At 42.3% G+C, this 25382-nt stretch overlaps 1 protein-coding gene and 1 pseudogene across 2 annotated transcripts; one reads left to right on the forward strand and one right to left on the reverse strand.

Annotated features, from left to right (window-relative positions):
• The first annotated feature begins 3562 nt into the window (after positions 1-3562).
• HAL (histidine ammonia-lyase) lies at positions 3563-24637 on the forward strand. Of its 2 annotated transcripts, XM_039874066.1 has the most exons (20): positions 3563-4307; positions 4955-5015; positions 5122-5149; positions 5482-5556; positions 5649-5721; positions 5815-5881; positions 6194-6231; positions 6843-6968; positions 7878-8017; positions 9861-9908; positions 10556-10703; positions 11455-11550; positions 11642-11700; positions 12785-12865; positions 15172-15237; positions 15314-15479; positions 17972-18106; positions 21573-21681; positions 21780-21849; positions 23761-24637. In XM_039874066.1, exons 1-20 carry the CDS (start codon positions 4061-4063, stop codon positions 23899-23901), a joined length of 1974 nt encoding a protein of 657 aa, XP_039730000.1. In that variant the 5' UTR covers positions 3563-4060; the 3' UTR covers positions 23902-24637. The 2 variants fall into 2 exon arrangements, with proteins under 2 accessions (XP_039730000.1, XP_039730001.1); XM_039874067.1 differs by lacking the exons at positions 3563-4307; positions 4955-5015; positions 5122-5149; positions 5482-5556 and adding an exon at positions 5992-6023 and having other exon boundaries at positions 5687-5721.
• On the reverse strand, positions 12011-12129 carry LOC120611789 (uncharacterized; annotated as a pseudogene).
• Positions 24638-25382: the final 745 nt, after the last annotated feature.

A 25382-nucleotide genomic window follows, 5' to 3' on the forward strand; every position in this document is an offset into this window, starting at 1 on the left:
CCCCACCCCCAATGTCATGTTCTTTATAAAAAAGTGAATTCGAGCAAAAGTTTAATCTTTTGATTTATAAATGTTAAATTTTTAGGTTCATACATATTTTCTCCCAGTATGGTCACAAACAGTATCAACATATTATTTACTTGTTAAGTTCTTTAAACATGATTAGAGTTTTGCTTTTTCAATAGCCTTAAACAGCAGCACTCAGTTGGATTTGCTCGCCACCCAGCTGGTGGACGTAGGATGAACTCCCTTACCAAAATGTACACACTCTAGCGAGAGCACTCTGCTCCTTGCGCCTGGATTCACTGCGGACCCACTGGACTTGTTATGCAACCCTGTCCTCTAGGGTCAGGCGGCCAGCATTTCCCATCAGTCTCCTAATGGTCTGTTTAGCTTGCGTCATCTCTTTAGCAGTCAGCAAACATTCTTTACCTACATAGAGCATACAGCATCCAGAGAGAAATACTGGAAACGATACAATTTGATCCAAGTTAGAGTGACAGAGTTTTCCTGTGAATGCAGAATAGTGCCCCGGGGTGCCTTGGCACAGAGTTTAAGAACCACTGTTGAATTAGTTAGGATTCTTTAATTGTAAGTGACAGCAACTCAAATGACTAGAAGTTAGAAAGGGAAAAGGAAGATTATTTTAAGGATACAGGGTAGGGGGAAGTTATCAGAACCTGTGGTCAGACAGAAGGGAACTGACACCCAGGACTGCAGAGCCATCAATACACTTGTCACTCATTTCTCTAATCCACATTGGATAGTCTGGCTACCCCCAGCTTTACTGTCGCAAATAGTTCTTACCACATGGAGAGACTATCTCAATTCCCAATTTCCAGAGATGAGACTGACCCAGCTTGGATCCAGGGAAATAAACTCTAGCAAAGAGGAATAGTGTTTTAGAGTATAAGTGTAGGTGGGGATATATCATCATTAAGTACCCCCCAAAAGTGCTAACACAGTGACGAAAGTCTTAAAACCAGTAGATGCAAACGCCCAAAAGGGGCAGATACCAGAGACAGAGACTGGTCCATTCCTGTCATCCTGACTCCTCCCTGGCTCTCACTCTCCTCTTGGACATGTCCTCGCACTGCAGTGTGATTCTGTTTCTGAGAGCTCCACTCACTTGCCTTCTGTACCAGGAATACTAGAGGAGAGAGTCCTGTGTAAATCCCTGGTATGTAATCACATTCCAAGTGATTAAACTTTCCAAATCCACGGACCCAAATGATGCTTCAGCAGCTTCTTCTGCCTGCCCTCTAAGCTTATTCCACACCCTATGCTAATGCCATTCTTCAGTTATTACTGGTGAGTGATACTGAAAGTGAATTGGAGCAAGGAACGTTGAAGGGTGGCGTTGAAGTGTGCTCCGAGGAAGGCAGAGGGCGCTGAAGACAAATGTCTATACAGATTGACCTAGAGCCAGCTCTCCACACCTAACTCACTTCTGCTAATAAGTATATGTTGAGTGTCTTTGTGCCAGGCGGGATATATGCATACTTTCTGGGTGAACAAAGATAATGTCTGTAGAGTGGTAAAGAAGTATGCTAAAGCACCCCAGAGAAGGGCCGCTTACTCCCACTGAAGGGTTTAGGGAATGCTTCTTGGAGAAGAGAAGGCCTAAACTGAGTCTTAAGGAATAAGAAAGATCTAGCAGTGCGTTCCAGGTGGAGAAAGAATCACATAAGTAAAGGTATAGACTATGGGTTCTTTGGGGCATGAATTTGGATGAAGCCAGTAGAAATAGTTTGTCTCTGCTCTACAGCATCTAGGCCCTGAGCTTATAATCCTCAACTGGCTGGATGTGATTCCAATTGCTGGGAGCTGGTATCATCTGGAGGCTTCTTCCCTCATATGTCTGATGTCTGGCCTGGGATCACTCAAAAGCTGGGCTCAGGTGAGACTGGCAACTGGAGTGCTCAAATAGTTTGGATTTTCTTACAGCACAGGAAGTAACTGGACTTCTTATCAGTCTTCTTTATATATCTGCACCATATATATGTATTATATAATATATGTGTATGTCACCAGAGAGTAAGCCCTATAAAGGCAGAGAATGTATAGTATTTATTCCCGGCACCTAGTGCTTGGAACACTGCGACATAAAAGGCGTACAAGAAGTATTTGTTGGATAAGAGCAGAAAGTTAAAGTGCATCATGTATAAGGGCCTCAGTTTTCTCAGAGGTAGGAGGTAAAGTTTTCCTCTAGGAGAGGTGCATATTGAAAAGATCCTTGGGGAGTGGGTGAATATTTGGGAAACTGAGGGGGAGGGGCAAGTAGAAGGGTAGTGCCATGGCCTACACCATCACTGGACTTTCTGTAGCAGAGCCTTCCACCTGGGTGAACAAGATGGAAGTTTGTTGTTACGACCCAGAGGTCAGGTTTTACTCAGAACGAAGGCATAGGTTTAGGATGATAAAGGAATTTCGAAGTGCTGAAGAAAGTGGTCCAGGTAAGCAAATGGGGGACCAGCTTCCTAGGAAAGTAAGGAAGCTGGTAGGAAGTGGAGGGCAAGTTCCAAGGGCAGAGGGAACTAAAGTCAGAGGAGAGCTGGAAGGCTATGAGGTGGTGATCAGAAGGTAGGGCATTGGAAGTTAAGATTTATGCGTTTCAGATTCAGGTGATGACAAATTCCAGGATACAGTCAGGATGTAGATGGCTCAAGCGCAAGTCTTAATAAGGTCTAAGGCATAGTAGCTCTTGATTTGTCCACATTCCAGGAAGCTGTCAGAGAAAGATGCTGGGTGTGGGTATTCTCTGTAAGCGACTGTGTCACTAGTCCCAGCAGAAGTCTGTTTTAGTGGAAACAGATTTTTCAGGATTTTTCTATTGCAATAATCAAATCTCTAGAAACTGGCTTACTGCTAAAATGCCGCTTAGTTAAACTAGTATCCACATTTCTTTGATTCCTTTTTCATGATCTTCAGAGGTCCTTAATACTAGTGGTAATGAATTGAGTGCAGGGAGCAGTTATTTGTGTTGAAGAAGCTTAACTGGATGAGAGATATTCATGACCAAGATGAAAGAACATTTCATAAAGCAATATAGGTATATAGAGTATTAAAGATCAGATAATAATAATCACAAAAACTCCTGTAGTATTTCCCAGGGGCTGCTCTAAGGACTTTAAATATAGGAACTCACCGAATCCTCCCACAGCCCTTTGAAATAGGTACTATCATTTCCATTTTATAGATGAAGAAATAGAGGACCAGAGAAGTCAATAACTTGCCAGAGGTCCCACAACCAGTAAATGGCAGAGCCAGGATTTGATCCCAGGTAGATACTGTAAAATTGCAGCGAGGCAGTTAGCATCTTCATCTTTGGAAGAGGAAACAGAGGCTAATTAGTAACTTACTTGCTGGAGGCTCATAAGCCGTGGAGCTGGAGTCCCACCATGGCTGTCTGAGCTGTTTAACCTCCAAGCCATGGTGGCTCTTTTGTCCAACAGTGACCTTACTTGTGGAAATGACCTCTGGTCTTTGCAGTTTCCCTTTCTGGAGGGACAGCTTCAGAAAACGTTAGCAGTGGCAGAGAGTAGTTGCTCAACACTTATTTGTGGAATAAACAAATGAATGAGGATTGCCAAACTCCCTGGTGTCACAGTTGGCCAGCAGGGTGCATTTTACAGTTGAGTAATTCCAGTAAAGGCAGGAACTTGGTGCTTGCAGACTGCCTTGAGGGAGGAGACTGCTGACAGGAATCCCCAGGAAAGGGGGCCAGCAGGCACTAGGACCCCCAGGCCTATCTGCCAGCAGGACTGCATCACAGCTAGACAGGAAGCTGGCCTGCCTGCATCCCCCTCTCCTGCCACTAGCTCAGCTGCAAAAACCCAAAGGAACACCGTGGGGCCCTTAATAAATATTTGTACAACGTGTGAATGAGTAAAGTCAAGGGAGGTGGCATATTTTGAAAGTCCATCCTTGTCCTCCCCACCTGCCACACCTCAGTAGTCACTGCCAGATAAATGTCTCCCCTCCTGGTGACAGTCACCACTGTCACCGGCACCGCCTGGTTGCCGTGGCGTCATCGTGCTGCAGGAACGGCAAAGGAGCCATGCCCAGGTACACAGTGCACGTGCGCGGGGAATGGCTGGCTGTGCCCTGCCGGGACGCGCAGCTCTCCGTGGGCTGGCTGGGCCGTGAAGCCGTGCGGAGGTACATGAAGAACAAGCCAGACAATGGTGGCTTCGCCTCGGTGGACGACGTGCACTTTCTCGTGCGCCGATGCAAGGGCCTGGGCCTGTTGGACAGTGAAGACCCACTTGAGGTGGCCCTGGAGGACAATGAATTCGTGGAAGTGGGTGAGTGAGTGGCCAGAGGGGCATGGCGGGAATTCATTGCCATTGTCGACCCACTCCAGGGAAAATGCGTGCTGGCTGTGTGCAGGCACTGCTAGGCCACTGTATGCCTAAGAGTCTCACAGCCCTGTGAGAAAGGTCGGATTCCTGTCTGCCTTTTACAACGTGGCAACAGACCCAGAAAGGAGGTGACTTATGCAGAGTCAGACTGGCTAGTAAAAAGCAAAGATCAGATTTGAACTCAAGACCACAGGTCTGAATCCTTTTGCAGTTATTAAATTACTTTGTGTTATACAATTATTTTCACAGGCTTAAAGGTCCTTTTGCCCTTCAAAAGAACCAGACTAGAGGCCAATGGCATAGAAAAGTTCAGATTTAAAACAAAATAAACCTGAGGATGGGGATAGAGTCGGGGGATCAGATCTTGAACTTTCACTTAAATCTGAGTCCCCGCCCAACATAGATATCTCTGCCTGTTTCTCTTCTCTGTAAAGATACTAAGAACACTTGAAAGTATCTAAAGTCGTTTTAAAGCTGCCATTTCTATAGAATTCCAAGGCAATTGAAGAGCCCTTCCTTGGGTTACAGGAGAGGCCAAAAGTGGCTCTCCGTGGTAATCTGTAAGGGGTCGCTCTTCGTTCTTGTTTCAGTTATAGAAGGGGATATCATGTCTCCCAACTTCATTCCATCGCAGCCAGAAGGAGTTTACCTGTATCCTTTCCTGCAGCCTGCTTGGCCTGCTCTGGGGGCTCCACCTGCCGGTGATGGGGCTGGGACTCCTCCACAACCCCCAGTATTTTCCTTTACCTGGCTCCAGGTACAGCAAATACCGAGAGCCTGAAGAGGTAAGCTTCAAACCACTCTCTTTTTTGTTAAGAAAACTAAGCCCCTCTTCTTTAAGGAGGGAGAGAACCGGCGAAAGTGATGAGCAAACACCATCAAATAGGACAGGACTTTGTCCAGCTCTGCGTAATCGGGAAAGGCATTATGCTTTTCATTTCTAACTTTCCTTACTCGGCCTCCTCTGAAGCAAGCTGTCTTTTAAATTAGGACATTAATGTGTCATAGCAGTGATAAAATCTCTGAAGTATCAACGTTTGATTCTGCCTGAGGCTTCCCTACTCCCTTGTTCGAGCAACTAAGCTGTGCAGACTCATGGAGATCTCCTTTTGTGCAGTATATCGCCTTAGATGGGGATAGCCTGACCACAGAGGATCTGGTCAACCTGGGCAAAGGACGCTACAAAATAAAGGTATGGGGGAGGCAGGGGAAGGATGTCCTCTGATCTTTCTTGCTGCATGTGGATGTTTTCAGCGTGCTCAGCCCTGACCCATGTTTTTCTAGCTCACCCCAACTGCTGAGAAGAAAGTGCAAAAATCCAGGGAAGTCATAGACAGCATCGTAAAGGAAAAAACTGGTATCTTTTCCGCTTCGTGGTATAGAATTATTTTTATAGACGAAAAATATGGCCTGCATCTGATCGTGTAATGTCTGTTATTTTTTATTCTAGTTGTTTATGGAATTACTACAGGTTTTGGGAAATTTGCCAGAACTATAATTCCCATCAATAAGCTGCAGTAAGTTTGATGTCTGCCCTCCTCCCCACCAAACACACACATTCCATCTGCCCCCATCTTTGAGATTTTTTTCACCAGTGGAAATAATTAACATTCACCCCAATTTACAGATGAGGAGAATGAGGTTCCAGTTAACTTGCACGTGAGTTGATACTGAAGACACAGGCTCGCTGGTTTCTTCCATTGCCTCACGCTGCCTCATTCTGTCCCTCCAAAGATTTAACTGTCCCTTCCTACATTTCCCCAACTGAGGGAGCATTTTCACTGAGAGGTATCTAAGAGGGTTGGTTTTTTTTTCCCTTTCTTTTCCAGAGAGCTCCAGGTCAACCTCGTACGTTCACATTCTTCAGGTAAATCATTCCAAACATGGAGTGCCTCCTAGAACTTGTTTCATTGGGTGGGTAAAGTAAAGCACAGAGTGAGACATCCTATAACAGCCATGAGGATTAGGTGCCAATTCTGCTGCCCGGGAGGGAGGGAAGCGGAAAGCATCTGACAAGAACAACTTCCAGATGAATCTCAGAAAAAGGAATGGGCCAGGTGGAGGGACAGGTTTGGGACAGGAGCACATATACATCATGCCAAGAGAGTGGTGCATTCAGGGAACAAAAGTAAGGCCGAAAGTCAGGGAACGAGTTAATCAAGATGAGGTGAGATAGAACAGTCTGTCGAATATCAGCTCCTGTCCGATTGCAAGGGAGCTTGCGCTAAGGCTTCTGGACACCGTTCTAAGGGTGCTGGGCAGGTGGTGGGGTCTCACTGAAGGGTTCCAAGAAGGAAGACTGAGAAGGCAAACTGGGATTTGCCTTTGTCTGGAAGATGAGACCTTAAGAAGCAAGACAGTCAAGAGGGAGGGCCGTCCAACTAACTGAGTCAAGAGGTGGAGAAAGATTTGAGAGATGGAGGCAGCCAGGAGGTAGAAAAAAATTTTCTTGGAGAAAACATCAATTCTGTTTTGTAGGTGTTGGGAAACCACTAATCCCTGAGAGATGTCGGATGCTCTTGGCTTTACGAATCAATGTCTTAGCCAAAGGATACAGTGGCATTTCCCTGGAGACTCTCAAACAAGTTATCGAAGTATTTAACGGTAATGCGATGGATCCCCAGCTGACCATCCATTGAGGCTGGGCATGTCCCACAAGGTAGACTTGATGAGGAATTGGTAGAGACAAGAAGACATAAAATAATGGAGATGCATAGAAAATGGGCTCATCAAGCAGGATAGCCAGGTGGGGGAATGTGGCAGAGACACTCCTATGCACTTTAAGATTGTTCATTCGAATTGCTATTCACTGATCGGTATATCACATTTATGGGTTACTTGTGTCCACAGCATAGGAACTCTAGCATGTGTTTTAGTCTATGTGACTGTCCAGCGCTGCTTCTTCTCCCACTCCTTCACCCCAAAGAGTCTCTGAGCCTCTGCTGAGCTAGAAAATTTATCTTTATCTGTGAGAAGGGACAGTGGCCTCCTAAGCATTTCAAATCTTGTCTCCATATTTGGATTTTCCTGTCCCAAGAATTAAGCTCCAAAGAGTTGAATTGTGTCAGATCCTAACACTAGATGGCTTTATGATCACAAGCAAGTCCTTGATCTCTTTTCTGTCCTATCTTTGAGAGAAGCTGGATGTCAGTTAAGTCTGGCGATCCTACAACTTGGAAAGCATTAAGATGTCAGATTCCCAGGCACCAACCAGAACTAGTGAGTCAGTCTTTGGGATGGACATCCAGGAATCACGATGATTCCTAGATGATTTGATGTGACTTCTCTAACCACATCTGGGCACACTGAATCACAATTCTCTCCAGCCCCGATCTTAAGGCCAGACTTAAGGGGCTGGTTTCGGTCTTAAAGAGGCCAAATACTAAGTGAAGGATGATAGAGAATGGGTTTTAAAATGATGAGATCCTATTGGAGGAGGTTGGACTCGCTGGCTAAATGAGGATAGCAAGAATGCAGTTCTCCTGAAGTAACTGGTGCCCGCTTCCCTCCTAGCCTCCTGCCTGCCCTACGTGCCAGAGAAAGGAACCGTCGGTGCCAGCGGAGACCTTGCTCCACTGTCTCATCTTGCTCTTGGGCTAATTGGAGAGGGGAAGATGTGGTCTCCAAAGAGTGGCTGGGCTGACGCTAAATATGTAAGGCTTTCCTAACAGCCTCCACCTGCGGTATTTTCCCTAGGCTGGGCGCTGGGTGTATTCCATTGCTTTATATCACTCATCCTTACAGCAGCCCAGGGAGGGAGCCGCTGAAATCCCTGTTTTATAGGTGAGAAAACTGAAGCTTAGAAGTCAAACTAGGCAAGGCTGTTAGCTTCCATGCTCAACTGTCAGCCTCTGGACTTGGTGATCGCCTGGGTGAAAAGGTACAGCTGCCAGTGTTGATGCCAGGAATTTATTCTGCATCTAAAACACTTCCAGTGCCTATCCAGGAGGTCACAGTTTGTCACTAGTTTACTTAGTTGCTGGTCTCACAGGTGCAGAGCTGTGGATCATAGCACTTGCTCTATGGCCTCTGAAAAGCAGGTACCATTTCCTCTCCAAGCTCCCAGCGTGATGGCTCATCAGAAAGGCTTGTTTGTGATACAACTATAATGTTTTTTATTCATCTCCAAATTCCATCAGAGCAGTGCAAAGAATTATTTGAAGTGCCATCTCTGATCAGTGGCTGGGAAGCCCCCTAAGAGTAAGCAAAGGGCAGAGGAGGGAGCAGTCAACCAGACAGAGAATGCTGGTGGGGATGCAGGTTCTAGATCAGCTCTCTTCCGTGTAGTCTCATCTTGATTATTTCTCTATGTACAGTGTTCCCCAACCGCCTTCACATAGCAAATCTGAGCATGTCCTGGCTAAAACCTGTAATGCTTCCCTTTGTCCTTATGAGAAAGTCAGAACTTAAAGTGGCCTACAAGGGTCCTGTTTGCCAGGTTACCCCTTCATCCTTCCCCGCCAGGGTTCCGCCTCACGGACGCTGGACGTTCCTTACAGCTGGAATGTGCTGCGCCCTGGGCAGAGGGAACAGCACGGGTCCTTCCTTCTCTTCCCCACTCAGTCCTTTTCCTCCTTCTAATAAGGCCTCTGGGAAACTTCGCTCTCTGCTCTTCCGGTTCTTTTCCCTACCTACCCCCAAGCCCCTTTTGCTCCTCCATTGTGCTCTTCTAGCATCTTATATTATTTTCCACTGAACTATACCCACTTTCTACTTCCTGGAGCACTTAACATTCTATCACTGTAATTGCCCTTGAGCTTGCCCATCTCCATTTTTCCTACCCTAGCCCCAGCCCCAGCCCCCAGGACAGAATTGGGTGTTTAATAGGTATGTTGATAAACTTGTGAAACTGCCATTGTAAATGGTGCTGGCTCCTTCTTCCCTAGAAGGACCTTAACTTAGTGACTGCTTTCACTTCTTTTATTTCAGGGGAAGATTATTCTGCCCACTTCCCCTCAGGATTCTCTTTCCATCTGTTAGGCCAACAGTCCCCCCTTCACTGGTGTTCACACATTTGACGCACAAGTAAGAAGCCATGCTCTGAGGTTCTGCCAGTGTTTAGATAAGTAGGATGAGGGTAGCGGACTTTTTAGCTCAAGCTCTGGAGGCAGGGAAGTGTAGGTAGACAGCCAGGAACCCAGCCTTAGTACAGTACAAGTGTACATGTATGCTCAGGAAGCAGCAGGAGAAAGTTGAATTGCCAAAGTGGGCACTGGACACAAAGGGCTTAGAAACCAAAACTCAGGATTACCAAAACTAGATGCTAGAGCCCTTGATTTAAGAACAAAAAATTATTTGAAAGCTAAGCTCCTCTCACACTAAAGAACGGAACTGGAAAATAGACCAGAGATGATAAACAGAACCAATTCATGTAGATCTCATCTTTTATAAGACAGACCTGTGGCCTTAAAGATCTTTCATTGGATTCCTCATGGAATTAGAAATAGGCTGGTATTTCATTTGATACCCATTTTCATTTTTTAAATCATTCTTTAGGTCCTGGAAGCCCATGGATTGAAACCAATTGTTTTGAAACCAAAAGAGGTAAGGAGATTCAAGGAAAATTTGTTCATGTTAACAAGTCTTTATGCAGTTTTCAGTCTTAATATGTCTCACTGTTTTTTTTTTTTAATACATATGGCTTCTATATTTGTTAAAATTTGTTCACTGAAGAAAGAGCTTCTCCATAAACATTTAAAATATTCTTTTTACCACAAACGCTTAGGGGTTCTCTTACCTAAGAACTTAAACTTCAGATTGGGATCTCTAGGGATTCTAAGAGACGCTCTAAGCCAGCATCCCTTAGGGTACTCTAAACCAAGGGTCTTGGATGAAAAATGTTTCAGGGTGTCATGTCTACAATGATGAGAAGTTAATGAATAAATGCAGCATAATTAAGAGCTAAAGATTTCATATGTATTCTACACTGGAGCCCTACTGCTGCCTTGAGAATGGGAATATTTGACAGTGTTTTCATTTGCCAGATTAATAGTAACAATTTCATACAAGATGGCAGTTAATCCGCAAGTGCTTAAATAAGTATTTCTGCACTCCACTTCAGAAAACATGAATAAACATGATTCAGCTGACAGGCTAACTTTTCTCTTATGAAAGCAAAAGATACTAAATCAACTTGCACATAGACTTGTTATAATAAATACAGTAGGAAACTTCTCTCCCCATCCCCAAAGGGTCTGGCACTCATCAACGGGACACAGATGATCACTTCTCTGGGCTGTGAAGCTGTGGAGAGGGCCAGTGCTATAGCGCGGCAGGCTGACATAGTGGCAGCCTTGACCCTGGAGGTGCTGAAGGGCACCACCAAAGCCTTCGACTCCGGTCAGCATGATTCTTCCTTTCAATTGCTATTCATTCAACCAGGGCTGGCAGGTGGGCTGTTCGAGGTCTTTAGACACAGGAGTGGTGGGGGTGGGTGGTAGGGGAGAAGGAGAAAACTCAAGTGCCTATGGCATACCCAATACTGACACAACCTCTTCTAAATTATGCCACACTTGATACTTGAAATGACTGCATTTTCTAGACAGATGCTGACCCTAAGAGTTAACTGACCTGCTCTAGGTCACCCAGGTCTGACTCCCATCAAACTACGTGCTGTTTTGGGAACCTGTTTGTAGAGTTTTAAAACTATAGGATTCAGGTCAGTCCTTAGACAATTGAGAGGGGAAAAAAAACTGTACAAGTAGTAGATTACCTGGAAAGTAGTGAGTTTGAAGGACTTTCTACTATTATATATAGTAGGACAGAAAAACTGTCTGAAAATGACTTAGTTAAATTAGGCCACTATGGAGCTCCCTTCCAGTATGAGAGCCCACATCTTTGTAGAGTAGCCCAGGGTGTTGAGTCGAATTCCCAGTAGACTCAACACAGTTTGCACTCAGATATTTAAAGTAGAAAGAATAAAGAGAATAAAAAAACTGGCTTTTGGAGTTCATTTTCTAATTCTGTGGTGGTTAAAGATCCTTGAGACTTTTGAAGGCTGTGTCAGCACCACGGATGGTCCTGAGTCATCTGTGGTAGTTTGTTCTAATACGAGAGTTGCTCACATTTTTTTCTCCTTCATCGATTCTAGACATTCACGCTGTTCGCCCTCATCAAGGGCAAATTGAAGTTTCTTTTCGTTTTCGGTCACTCTTAGACTCGGATCACCATCCATCAGAAATAGCAGGTCTGGGCGTATTTACATGAGTGAGCTTATTTGGTTTTGTGTTTTGTGGGGGAAAATTTGATAACAAATTCCCCCTTCATCTCTTCCACAGAAAGTCACAGGTTCTGTGATCATGTTCAGGATGCATACACCTTGCGCTGCTGTCCACAGGTAAACAAACAAACAAAAAGTTTCTTTTCTCTCTCCCAAGACAGGGAGGAAATAGAAAAAGAGAGGTGTTAGAAAATTATGTAATGGTCGATTATAATCCAAATTTCTTTACCACCTCTACTAAAAATTATATACATTATACTTCCATTTGTGCAATTATTATAAAGTTTCTGTTCAGTGTGACAAGCTGTTTGTTTCCTTTTGTTTACTTACTTATTTTTTTAGGCAAGGCAACCCTTGGTTGACCTCACAGATTGCAAGGACCTTGTCAGTTTATAATCCCTCATTTCTTATTTTTATTTTTTTTTTACACCTACAGCACCTGGTCTTCCTAGGTGGTCTCCCATCCAAGTACTGACCAGGCCCAATCCTACTTAGCTTCCAAGATCAGATGGAATCGGGCTTGTTCAGGGTGGCATGGCCATAGACTTTTTCCTTTCGAACTGCGTTGCTCAATCTCATTGTAGAGAAATCCAACAGACAACTTGCTGTGTTGATTTAGTACCATTTTTAAAATTCTTAATAATAACATCATCCTAACTAGTGAATGGAGTTTTACTTGTTCTCCTTGTTAGAGTTAGAACCAGCCTGCCAGGAATGTTCACAGGAAAACTTAATCAAAATTCAAGTGCCTTATCTGCATTTAATAGGCAGACATAAATCATCATAAATGACCCTGTGAGGCTTAATTTTAACTTAAAAAAATACAGATGACCTGGGTTGGCATGAGGCATCCTGTATTGCAGATGTTACAACTCATTTGCATATGGCAATTAGTTAAATGAGAGATTAACATGCATCTCAAGAATGAAACAATAGTTCAGCTTGTGCCAAATTCCAGTCTATAGTGTAATAAAGATTTCTTCCGAGAGTGAATACCCTCGCTTCTTTGCACCTAGCAAGTTCTATTCTAGCTAGCTCAATCCAAAACGTCTCTGGGGAAGAATTGCCAAATTAGCTCAACAGCAAGAATAAATCCCACTTTGAAACCTCCTTGCTATTCTAATAAGAATATAAGACTCTATGTGACAGGCACCATTATCAGTGTCTTACATGTATTAACTCATGTAATCTTACATTTTAGGTCCATGGTGTGGTGAATGACACAATAGCATTTGTGAAGAACATCATTACCATAGAATTAAACAGTGCAACAGACAATCCCGTATCTTTTGACTGCTTACTAAACTGTAATTATAGACTGTCAGCTGGTAATTTTAAGATCTACTGAAGTGATCGTTTTGTGTAGCATCTCTTTTCTGTCACTCCATTTCATAAATTAAGTACCTGAGGCTCAGAGGTTAAATGACTTTCTCTAGATCAGATCTGGTAAGTGGCAGAGGCAGATCTGTGAACCTAATCTCAGGCTTGGAGTCTAGCATGCTGCTATTTCAAAACTGACCCATTCAAGATTAAAGGAGGCTGAGAGGTTTCACAAAGGCACTTTGCCCCCAAATCCACTGCTGAGGTTGTCAGTAGAAGGATGACGACCCATAACACAACTGTGATTGTGTAGACTCTGAGTAGGATGGCATTTATGCAAGACTTCCTGGTTCTAGTGACCCCGTGATGCATTAAACAGAACTTTTTAACACTTACTCAAGTGTTGATCAAGGAGTTAAGACTTTCTGCATCTCGAGTTTTTATTTCTGACTTGAACTTTACTCAAATCAGCATTCCCAAATTTGTGCTAAGAATACTAAGAATGCTTCCAATTCTCAAGGATGCATCTCTTCTTTCCTTCATGGTGTGGGTATCTCAGAGCCATCTTGTTTTTGCTATGGAATGTTCTGTGATGGCTTTGGTCTCCCAGAAGTTGATGTGATCAGCCAGGTCACTCTGGCAAAGTCTTCACAGAGATAATACTGCCTTTGAAGACAACCAAAAGCCCTAGGAATCTATTTCTCTGATTCTACATCTGCCTTTGTTTTTAACACTGGAGAAGAGCTGAATTAGCAGCCTTAAAAGTAGCTTCACGGCAGCTGTGTAAGGTTTCTCACAAGACCTTTTCCGTGTAGCTTCTCTGACAGGCTTACATCAGGATGTATGTTTTATGTCCTCTCAGACTGTTTCACTGTTAAGTCAAACCCACACTAAATAATCCTCAACTCACTAATGTACCTCAACACCATCCCACTCCTTAAATAGAGTATTAGTCTTCATAAACTCCATGTAGTCTTGTCTATCAGTTCATGTCCTATAAAAGAGAGGTATCCAGTCTACAGTTACATAATTTAGATTTGAAAGAATATCTTATAGTTAAAAAAAAAAAAACACTTATTAAATTATTGGAAACAGGCATGAAATAATTCCCTACTAAATTCTTCTTCCACCACTTGCCTCAGCAAAAATTTCAGCCCAAAGTCCTTTACTTCCTCAATTAAAAATTTTTAATTGCTGATGAATTTCTAATAGGCTAATCTTTGAGCATTCTCCTTCAATACCAGTGTTACCTGAAAGAATATTTTGTCTCCATTTTCCATTGCAGATAGAGAGCACCTATTACAAAGTTGCTGGATATTATGGGAGCTAACTTCTGATTGTTGTAATCTAGTACAAATCTGGAAAAACTAGAGAACAATCGAACAAGCTTCAGTTCTAAATTGGTACAGAGATCACTTACTGTAAGGATTCAGAGAATGGAGAGAAGACCGAGTCCCATGGTTGGGGTGGGTTCATGGAGAGCTGGAGCAAGGCCTAATAGGCTCTTGGTTATTGTTGGAGAAAAGGGTCGCTCCAAATTTGACTACATTGATGTAACAGAAGCATCTCTAGCTTTTGGGAAGTCAGAGTGAGTTCCTAGTAAACAGGTAGTGAATAGTCTTTAGTCCAGTAGGAGAAAATGAACTCTTTGGAGTTCACGATACAATGGAATGATCTCCGAGAATACTAATATTCAGTAATATTCAAAGTTACCACTGACTTAAACGGGTTTGGGAAAACCTTTTGGCCGCCATTACTGTGAATGCTGGCAAGGGATCACTGAGTAGAGAATTTGAAAATTTTCTCCGAATTGATTGTTCCAGACAATTCGGTCATCCACACAGTCTTCCATTCAGCAGGTTCTTTATGGAGCACAAGCTCACAGTGCCCATTGAAGAAATAGAATTTGCTTTTAAACTGATGTCCTGGTCTTTGTTCTTTGTTTCAGGTTATAAACTTTTTGAGGGCAAGTACTAACCACCAGATTAGTGCCGTTACAGGGCTTGAGAATCTCTGATCTCAAGAGAGAACATCATTTCATGCCCAGGTTTCATTGGCCCCCAACTGTGTATACACGATTATTCTGTAAGGCTGCTTTGTTTGTTTGTTTTGTGTGTTCCTTTATGTCAACCACTTTTTGTGGAAAGACTTTCCTGCCACATTTTACAAGGGCTGCCACCTCAATGTTAAAAATCACCAGACTGGGGAAAGAGTTATACCTGAAGTAATCAGCAAATGTTACGTTCAAGCCTTAACCTATCTTGAAAGATGGTTTTTGCCAGCAGAGGAGAAACTATTTCTGGAGGAAACTTCCATGGTGAATATCCAGCCAAAGTAAGCTTTTTAGAATTGCTTTTGACCCTGAAATCATATTCCAATATAGGCTAACTGAATCGAGACACTCTTTCAGGCCCTGGACTATTTGGCCATTGGTGTCCATGAACTTGCTGCAATTAGCGAAAGAAGAATCGAGAGGCTCTGTAACCCCTCCCTCAGCAAGCTGCCTGCCTTCCTGGTGGCTGAAGGTGGTCTGAACTCTGGATTCATGATAGCCCACTGCACAGCGGCAGCCCTCGGTAAGCACACGACCATTTTCCCAGAACAAAAGCCTGTCCATCGAAAGGCCTTTCCATTTTACCTGAAATATCAAATTTTGTCTTTGAATGAGATCTAACTTTTTTAACACCTCCATTAGCATCCTGCCTCTTTCAGTACAAATGCAGCAGATTGCCTCTTTAATAATTTTTAGAAAAAAATATAAAATAAAAACCTAAACAACATTATACTGAAACATCATAATACACTAGTGAGGTTGTAAACCATGAGGTCCCCACAATTTTTCTGTTGGAAACAATTTGACATCACATATGAACTTTATCTTTGTAACTTTTACCCTAATCTCAATTTGAAGCCTATCAGAAAAAAAAAGAAAACGGTGTTTATAGTTAATGGTGAAGCTTGAACTAACCTACATGATTAAACTTTGGATACATTTCATTAGCTCTACCAACCACTAAAAATGTGGTTACAGATCCAACAATGCTCATAAGAAGTAGGATGCCCTCTATGAATATCAAGCTTCATATAGCTGATTTCTGACCCAAGACTATATAGGACAGATAAATAACTCACACAGAACAGGGCCTGGCACAAAGGAAGTGCTAAGGGCTTCATTTACATTCACTCACTTAATTCTCACAACAGTGCCATGAGGCAGGTATTCTTATTGCCTTCATTTTACAGATGAATACCTAAAGATCTGAGAAATTAAGTGAGCTACCCAATATTGCACACCTAGTAAGTAGAGCAAAATTCAGACCGAGGCATTTTGGCTCCCAAATCTGTGCTTTAATTTCAATTAATGAGGATCTTATTTTAATTAATACTTAATCCTAAAATGTGGTTGCCAAATTTAACAAATAGAAATGTAGGATGCCCAGTGAAATTTAAATTATTCAGGGCATACTTGTACTCAAAATTAGTTTTTTATCTGAAATTCAGATTTAACCGAGCATCCTGTATTTCTGTCTGGCAAACCTATCCAAGAGGCAGGATAGAACGGCAGTTCATTAAGAGCATAAATTTTGGGTTCATATCCTCACTCTACCATTTATAGTGTGACGTGGAGCAAGTCTCCTTCCTGCTGACCCTCAGTTTACTCCCGTGTAAAAGAAGCATGATAAGTTTACCCGGTGGGGCTGTTTTGAGGATGAAATGAATTAATGCATGTAAAGCCTTAGAACTATGGTTGGTGCTAAATGTTAGTTGCTATTACTATTACTCTTAACCCCTTCCCCACCTAAGCTTCACACTAAAACTCAATGCAAATAACCAACCAAGAGCCAGTGGATTTATCTTCTCCTCAGTCCAGTATATTCTATTTGCTTACTTGCTTATTAAAATACTCCCTTTCAAGGGTAGCAACTTCTCCCATTAACAAGGCAGGCAGAGTGGTAATTGATTTCTGGAGAAAATTATGGACTTTGAGAAGCCCCGTTTAAATGTGCCTAGCTTCCCAAGCTGCAACCGAGGTTGTTCAACTTACTTTCATTGTAATGAAACTGGTATTGCTCATATTGTGGCCACTTGCACGTTACGTTTCTGAGCAAACCTCACCACAGTCTGCTGATCCACGTGGCAGGTGTAGGAGCTTGCAGTGCTGAAATCTGCAAGTCTCGGGCAAACCAGGATGAGTTGATCACTCTAGTTTATAGCTAGATTATCTCAGATAGGGTCCCTTGTAGCACAGAGAACAACAGATGCTTCAATCAGAGCCACTCTCAGTGTCACAGAAAGAAGGGAAAAGACTTTGGTTTTGACCTTTTCTGGCTTCTGACCCTGGGGAGAAGGAACTCTGTAGTCTAGATGCTTGCTACGTAAAGTGTGGTCCCTGGACCAAAAGTAAAGGCATCACCTGGGAGTTTGTTAAAACAGCAGAATTTCAGTCTCCACCCAAAACTCAACATTTGCATTTTAATGATCCAGTGATTCATATGCACAATAAAGTCTGAGCAACCTGAATCTAGGCAATCTCTAGGAGTTCCTCGCCTCCATGCAATCGGACAGACATCAAGCCCCTGCTTAAACCCAGAACATCCACTTCATCATCATCGAACAGTCTAAATTGTTAAATCTTCTTGCCCAAGTCTATAGGTCCGGCCTTAATCCCCAAAGGCCACGTCTGAATTCCAACTCTGCCTCCTCCGGTGACACAGTCAGTCAAATTGTCCTTGAGTACCTGGAAATGACCACCATGGTCTTTTTTTTCCTCATCTCCCTGACATGCTAAATGCTTCCAGTGTTTTCAACTTGGCTTTGTAATATTAGGGTTCCCATCCCAATCTTGTCTCAGAACGCAGTATAGCTTTAGAGCCCTTCTCACTTCGGGGAAGAAAAACAACCTGCTTCCTTTTCCCTAAGTGACTTCGGACCGATCATCTGGCACTTGTATAACCACCGAGAGCTCCTGGAGAGGGTATTCTATGTGTGGAGCACTTTGGGAAAACACATGTCATTTGGGCAGTTTTTCCTCTTAGGAGCATACTTAACTTGCACTGACGTCTTTCAGTTTCTGAGAACAAGGCTCTGTGCCACCCCTCGTCTGTGGACTCCCTCTCCACCAGTGCTGCCACAGAGGACCACGTCTCCATGGGAGGATGGGCAGCGAGGAAGGCCCTCAAGGTCATCAAGCATGTGGAGCAAGGTAACATTAACCTGTCCAGATGGCAGGCCCAACTCAAGCATCTGTGAACCTGTTAGAGAGGCGGATTCTCAGCCCTCCCCAAACCAGCCAACTGCATCAGAAAGTGGAGGGAGGAGAGAGAGCAATCTGGGTTTAACAAGCTCTCCAGGTGATTCTGAAGCTCGCTGAACCACACCTGCAGGTTAAGCCGGTTCATCGGCTTTTTTTTTTTTTTGATTAAAAAAAGGGACTTTCCAAATATATTTAAAAATGGAGAGATTAGTACCACGAACTTCATATACACCTCACTCTGATTCAACAGTTAGCATTTTTGCTTCATTTTTTCTTTGACTTTTCTCAAATTATTTTCAAACAAATCCCCATTATATTATTTTCTTCCTGCATACTTTAACTCTTAAATATCAACATTTTCCTACCCACCAGGTTGCCATTATCATATCCAACAAGTCTTGGTGGCATCATTAAGTACCTATTCAAGTTCTCCCAATTATCGCAACTGTCTTTCAGCAGGTTTGTTCGAATCAGGATTCAAGGTCCGCATTTTAAATTTGACGGTCAAGGTTTTAAGCTTCTTTTCATCTAGAACGGTCTCATGTCTCTCCTTTTTTTCTTTTTGTACCACTGACTAGTTAAAAGACCAGGTCGGTTTCCTGATAGAGATCGTTATTTTGGACTCACCCGTTAGCTTCCCTGTGGTGTTCCTTTTCATTTGTTCTCTGTCCCCTGTGTTTCCTGTATGTTGTGGTCGGCCCAACCTTTTGGGCAAAGACACTTCACAGGTGGACCCGGGATTAGGCCCACTTCTCCCTGGCTTCTTAATTACTGCTCGTTTAGCTTTTTAAAGAGAAATTGCCTTTCTTTAGACATTGTTCCCTAGATTTTTAAGTTTTTGCAACTGTATTGGAAGCAGTTGGATGGCCAAAGAATATCACTGTTTTAAAATAAATGTGAGAGCATCAAATATTCTTTTTTCGTAATGGCTTTATTGAGATGTAATTTACACACCACACCCATTTTAAAAGTACAATCCAGTGGTTTTTAGTTCAGTCATAGAATTGTGCAACCACCACCACAGCCGACTTTAGAACATTTTCATTAGCCCCAAAAGAAGTCGTGTACCCTTTACCTACCTCTCTTCCATTCTCCCGATCCCACACCCCGTGACCCCCAGGTTTAGGCAACCACGAATGTACTTTCTCTCTCTATTGATTTGCCTGTTCTGGACATTTGATATAAATGGAATTATACAATATATGTTCAAGTTTCATGCATGTTGCAGCATGTGCTAGTACTTCATTTATTTTTCTGGCCAGATAATTTTCCTTTGTATAGGTATACCGCATTTTATTTATCCGTTTATCAGTCAAGGGATGTTTGGGTTCTGTCTACCTTTTGGCTAATATGAATAACGCTGCTATGGACGTAAGTGTGTGAGTTTCTGTGCAGACCTGTTGACATTTTGCTAGAGTGGAATTGCTGGGTCATTTGGTAACTCTATGTTCATCTATTGAGTAACTGCCAGACTGTTTTCCAAAAGTGGCTGTACCGGGTTATGTTCCTACCGGCAATGTTTGAGATTTTTGATTTCTCCACATCCTCGTCAACACTTGTTATTATCTATCTGCCACAGTGAATTTTTAATGTTCATTCTTAAAATGGTCTTTCCATTGAACATATTGCTCTGGCCAAAAGTTTACAAAGTCACCTTTGTCAGTTCTCAGATCTCCTATCCAATTCATCAGCAAATCAACCTTACCTTCAAAAGATACCAAATCGAGCCTCTGTATCTCCTTTTGATTGGTCTCCTGTTTTCATTACTGTTCCTCTACAGTCACCATATACAATAACCAGGCTGAGCTTCTTAAAACATAATTTGACCACACCATGCCCTTGCCGAAAATTTGCCAATTACTTCCTATTGTTCCAAACGAGATCCAACCCCCTTCCTGTGGACTGCAAGGATCATGCAGAGTATGATCTGGCTTCTGGCTCTCACTGCCACCTCTGTCCATCCCATTCTCTACCCTGGAACCACAGTGTTTGTTCTTGTACCTGCCAAGGACACATCCCTCCCTCGGCACCTGCCGCCCTGCTTCCAAAATGCGTCACGGGATTCGTTTCCTCACTCCATCTACTAGTCGCCCAGATTTCACTTAGATGCCTTCCCACCATTCTGGCCCCTCTCCCTTTTTTTCTAATAGCACTTAGTACTCCTGACATACTCAGGCTTGTTTGTCTTTCCCAGTAGATTATAAGTAGAGATTGGCTAGAAGGACCTAGAATACCTAGAGAAGTGCCTGGCACAGACTTGGTGTTTAAATATTTGCATGACAATAAAGTTGGAGCTACAGGTCCAACTCTAGCTCTTCTGATATAGTTCTATACATTTATATATTTATATATCTATACATATACATCATTTGTATTTCCAGCATGTTTATTGTTCCTTAAGTTTTCTTTGATTACAGATATTAAACAAATGCCTATAACTCTTGAAATCCAGTGGTACTAGATATATAACACAAGATAAGTACCTGCTTATTGCATAGGAGGTACAGAAAGATAATAATTCCACCTGTTGGGGGTGGAAAGTCATCTACCATTCAATTAGTACAACTTGATCATCTACAGTGAATTAAACAGTAAATTAGGTATTTTTTTCTTTCGGCCCTCCTGGAAATTAGAGACTAACCAGAGAAGTGGGCATTAGACAGCAACTAGGCAACTCTTTGTAGCACTTAACAAAATTCTGGCTAAAGAATAGAGTTCTAAAGGATATAACTAAACCTAATCTAGCCTGAAGGGATGAGAAAGGCATCTCTGAAGGCGTATTTAAGATTAAGACCTGAAAAAAGAATAGGGCCAGCTAATTAGAGAGAAATGCAGTATTGACTTTGTAAGGGAAGCGGGGTGTGCACAAAATAAATTGTTCTGGGATGCACTGAGATGAAGATACAAGACGCCCAAGCACCAGTTTCTAGAATTTCAGTTTTAGTGGACTGGGGAGCCTTTGAGTTTGAAGACTTGAAACAGATGTTGTAGAATCAGTCCCAGGGCAACCAAAGACTCTTTTGCTCATTCACTGGCTCCTTCGATCCTTTGGTGAAGGTCTCTGTACCATGTATCTCTGGCCAAAAGACCAGCAAGACTAAAAACAAATTGAAATTTATACAAAGATGGAGATAGGAAACAGATGTCATCTACCTTGTTCAGACGAGGTGAAAGGGGAGAACTGAGACATTTATCTGAATTGTTCTCTCCTTCTCACCATTAAAGACACAGCCAAGAGGTTAGAAAAGCAGATTTGAAATGGTAACTAAATATCAAGGCAGCTTCATTCTATCAGTAGACAGAGAACCACGCATCTGCAAGTTGGCTAGCAGTGACGGTGAACTTCCTGTGATTTATAGCCCTCAGGAGGAAGTCAGATGTTAATCAGTCATTCCTTCCACCTCTCTTGTCCCAGTGCTGGCCATCGAGCTTCTCGCAGCCTGCCAGGGCATCGAGTTTCTACGCCCCCTGAGAACCACCACACCCCTGGAGAAGGTCTATGACCTGGTGCGCTCTGTTGTAAGGTAAAGTCAAACAGATCCCTGGAAGTGACACCATTTCAGAACTGTGACCCCTGGCAGTGTTAATGTTTGGCTGATGCTTTGATGTGCTTTTTCTGTAGGCCCTGGATAAAAGATCGCTTCATGGCCCCAGACATCGAGGCAGCACACCGGCTGCTTGTCGAGCAAAAGGCAAGCTGACCACTTGGCTTATTTCTTAGTTGGGGTCATTATAGGAAAGTAAAGTGGGAGTGGGAAGTGGAAAAGCATTGTCTTATTCTTTTGTTTTCTGGCTATTCCTTGGAAGTGAAAAAAAAAAAAAAAGATACGCAATTTGCAAGGCCACCAAGAAACCATTGTTGCACCCCCACATTGAATATCTAAGGATTAGAAGCTATAATAAATTTTAAACGGAGTTTTGGAATAAGCATTCATGGGGAGAAAATGAGATGAAAGTTTCCTGCATCCCCTTCATCAAGGATGCATCCTTTCATTCAAAAGTACCTTCTCTTTCTGTAACACTGTCAACACCACCACCACCTGGTCCAATGCCTGCCAACTCTGGTGCTAGTAGAGAAGTGTGTGAGAGGTTAGCCTTTCTGAAATTGAAATATAATCAGCATATAACATATTAGTTTCAGGTGTACAACATAATGATTCAGTAGTTGTATATATTGCAGAGTGATCACCACGACAAGTCTACTTAATATCCATCACCAAACATAGTCACAGATTATTTCTTTTTGTGATGAGAACTTGTAAGATCTACTCTCTTAGCAACTTTCAAACATAAAACACAGTATTATTAACGTCAGTTGCCATGCTGTGTATTACACTCCAGGACCTATTTATTTTATAACCAGAAGGTGGTACCTTTGGACCACTTTACTCATTTTTGCCTGTGCCTACTCCCCACTTCTGGCAATCATCAATCATTCTCTGTATCTATAAGGTTTGTGTTTTTATTTAATTTTTTTTAGATTCCACATATAAGAGATAATGCAGTGTTTGTCGTTATCTGACTTATTCTATTTAGCAAACGCCCTCAAGATCCATCCATGTTGTCACAAATGGCAAGATTTCTTTTTTTAATGGCTGAATAATATTCCATTTTATGTATCTGTATATAGATATAGATAGATAGATGAAAGATAGATGATAGATAGATAGATAGATAGATGATAGATGGATGGATGATAGATGGATAGACAGACACACACACACATAAAACCTTTTGTTTATCCATTTATCCATTGATGCGCACTTAGGTTACATCCATGTCTTGGCTATTGTAAATAACGCTGTGATGAACATGGGGTGCAGTTATCTTTTTGAGGAGCTTAGCCTTTAAATGAATACATTTTCTAAGGTGATACAAAGAATAGGAAAAAAAGTTCCTTGACTGTCAGCAGCAATTTGATAAAAAGCAGTTGTAAATCAAAAACAGGGCCTTAATTTGAGAAAATGTTATGCTTGAAAGAGCATCAGTTGTTGGATGGAGGTGAAAAGCAAACAAGGGTCTGAGGCAGTGCTTCTCAAACTGAGACGTGCATGTGACTCTCCTGGAGGTCTTGTTAAAATGCTAATTTAGATTCAGTAGGTTTCCAGTGGGGCTGACATTCTGACTTGTCCCAGGTGATGCTGGTCCATGGGCCATACTTTGTGTAGCAAGAGTCGAACGGACAGAGCACATGCGGCAGAGAAATAAAGCAAATGAGGAAGCCCACTGCTCTCTATCATTTGAGGCTCGCTTTAGATAACACACGAACTGACCCTTGAGCAACTTTCCTTAATTCTGTCCACACCGAATTCTCTATGTTTTGTTTGTTTATTGGCTTGTTTTGCTTTAGAAGAGTAAGCAGCTAAGAACACTCATGGTCACTTTAGAAAAGTTTTGGACTTTGTATTTTAAAAGACATGAGTGTGACCAGAGAATTATTAACACAGATCGTGCGTCAAATGGCTTATAATAAAAGCAAGCAAACAGCTGCTACATGTCTAGTCAGTATAGATAATGTTTTGACTCCAGATGAAGATGATGTTTCATTGCATGTGAAGACAGTGCTGCCAACATTTCGACTTTGTTTTGTCCTTGTTTCTCAGGTTTGGGAAGTCGCTTCGCCATACATCGAAAAATATAGAATGGAACATATTCCAGAATCAAGACCTGTTTCTCCTACAGCCTTTTCACTGGAATTTCTACACAAGAACTCCACCAGAATCCCAGAGTCTGAGGATCTTTAATGGACTTCGTCATGGAATTGCAGATCAGGTGGTACTTAGTTTAACAGCAAGCAGTATGGTGCTGAAAGAAAGACCTGAGAACTTTTTTTAGGCAGAAAAAGAAGCACTTAGGTTACTTAGATGAGCACTTAGGTTACTTCTGTGTCTTTGCCATTGTAAATAATGCTGCAATGAACATGGGGTGCAGTTATCTCTTAGAGGAGGAGATATCAATTCCTTATACAATTCAGTTCTTCTAAAACCTACTTTTGTTAGGCTGGTAACAGCATCACAGTTGCTAAATCAAGCACTGTGTTCTTATTGACCTGGTTCGAGATGCAGCTGGTGTTTTCAGGTTATGGTTTTCTTTCCTTCTTTAATGATATCAACTGGCCATTCACTCTTATGAGTAAGAAGAGTGGCCACATTGCGTGGGTCTTTTACTCTTAACATTAGGTAAACTCAAATCTTAAAACAGGTTGATGGCATTCTTTTCCAAAAACCTTAGACCTTTGTGGGTCTTTTTATTTTTTTAACTTTTTTTATTTTGACAAGCTTTCCACTGGTTAACTTTGGCTGATTGTACTATCCCATGATATGATTAATGTTCCTTAATACACCTTTATAAACAACCCTTTTAAAATCATAATTTGTCCTCAAGCTGCTCTTTCTTCTATTAATCAAATCACAGTAAAGAATAGTCATTAGGTGAATAAGAGGTTTGTGTAAAGGAATTAAAGAAAGAATATAAAGATTGCTTTTGGAGTGGCCCTTATTGAACTGTGCATTTTGTATTTATCAAATACCACTAGCAGATCAAAATAAGGACTCAGATGCTTAAACTAGAGTTGGAGGTTAGTATTATTACTTCCTTACTATGTCACACTCTTATAATAACCCTGCATTAAGAAGCCTCCTTGTTTCACATACATAATCTAATATTCAAAAGTTAACCAACTCCCCGCCGTTATGGTTACCATTGAAATGAGGCTCTATTGGCAAAGATCAGATGGGACCCTAGGATGTATTATTCCATCTTCCTGCCCCTCCACCACCCCAAAGAAGATAAAGGACCTTCTGGGATGGTGTAAGTGTAATTGTCCAGATGAAGGATGAGTCTGATGACCTCTTGGCTTCCAAGATCTGTGACTTTGCACCCACCTGTGCAAATGCGTGCAAGTCTCTCCAAGTGCAGGAGTCTAACAATGGCTCTAAAGCTGCAGTTGGTTAAGGAAAGGACAGACACATTTGCCAGCTTGCCTACCTGATTACAGCCTAAAATGGGTCCAACAGTATATTTCACAATAGAGTTTCCAGTCTAGATCACAACCTATCCACAGGAAAGGTGGAGACAGAAGTGAAAACTGCTGCCTACAGCAATTCAGCGAACAAAAAAATCTGCTGGGGAACCCATTTGCCAAAAGGTTGTTCTTGATGCTGATCTTTGCTAAAATGTGACTACACACGAATGAAGCTTGTTCATCCTTACCCATGAGCTGCAG

Source organism: Pteropus medius, unplaced genomic scaffold (genome assembly GCF_902729225.1).
Source record: "Pteropus medius unplaced genomic scaffold, Ma_sr-lr_union100, whole genome shotgun sequence".
Taxonomy (NCBI): Eukaryota; Metazoa; Chordata; class Mammalia; order Chiroptera; family Pteropodidae; genus Pteropus; species Pteropus medius.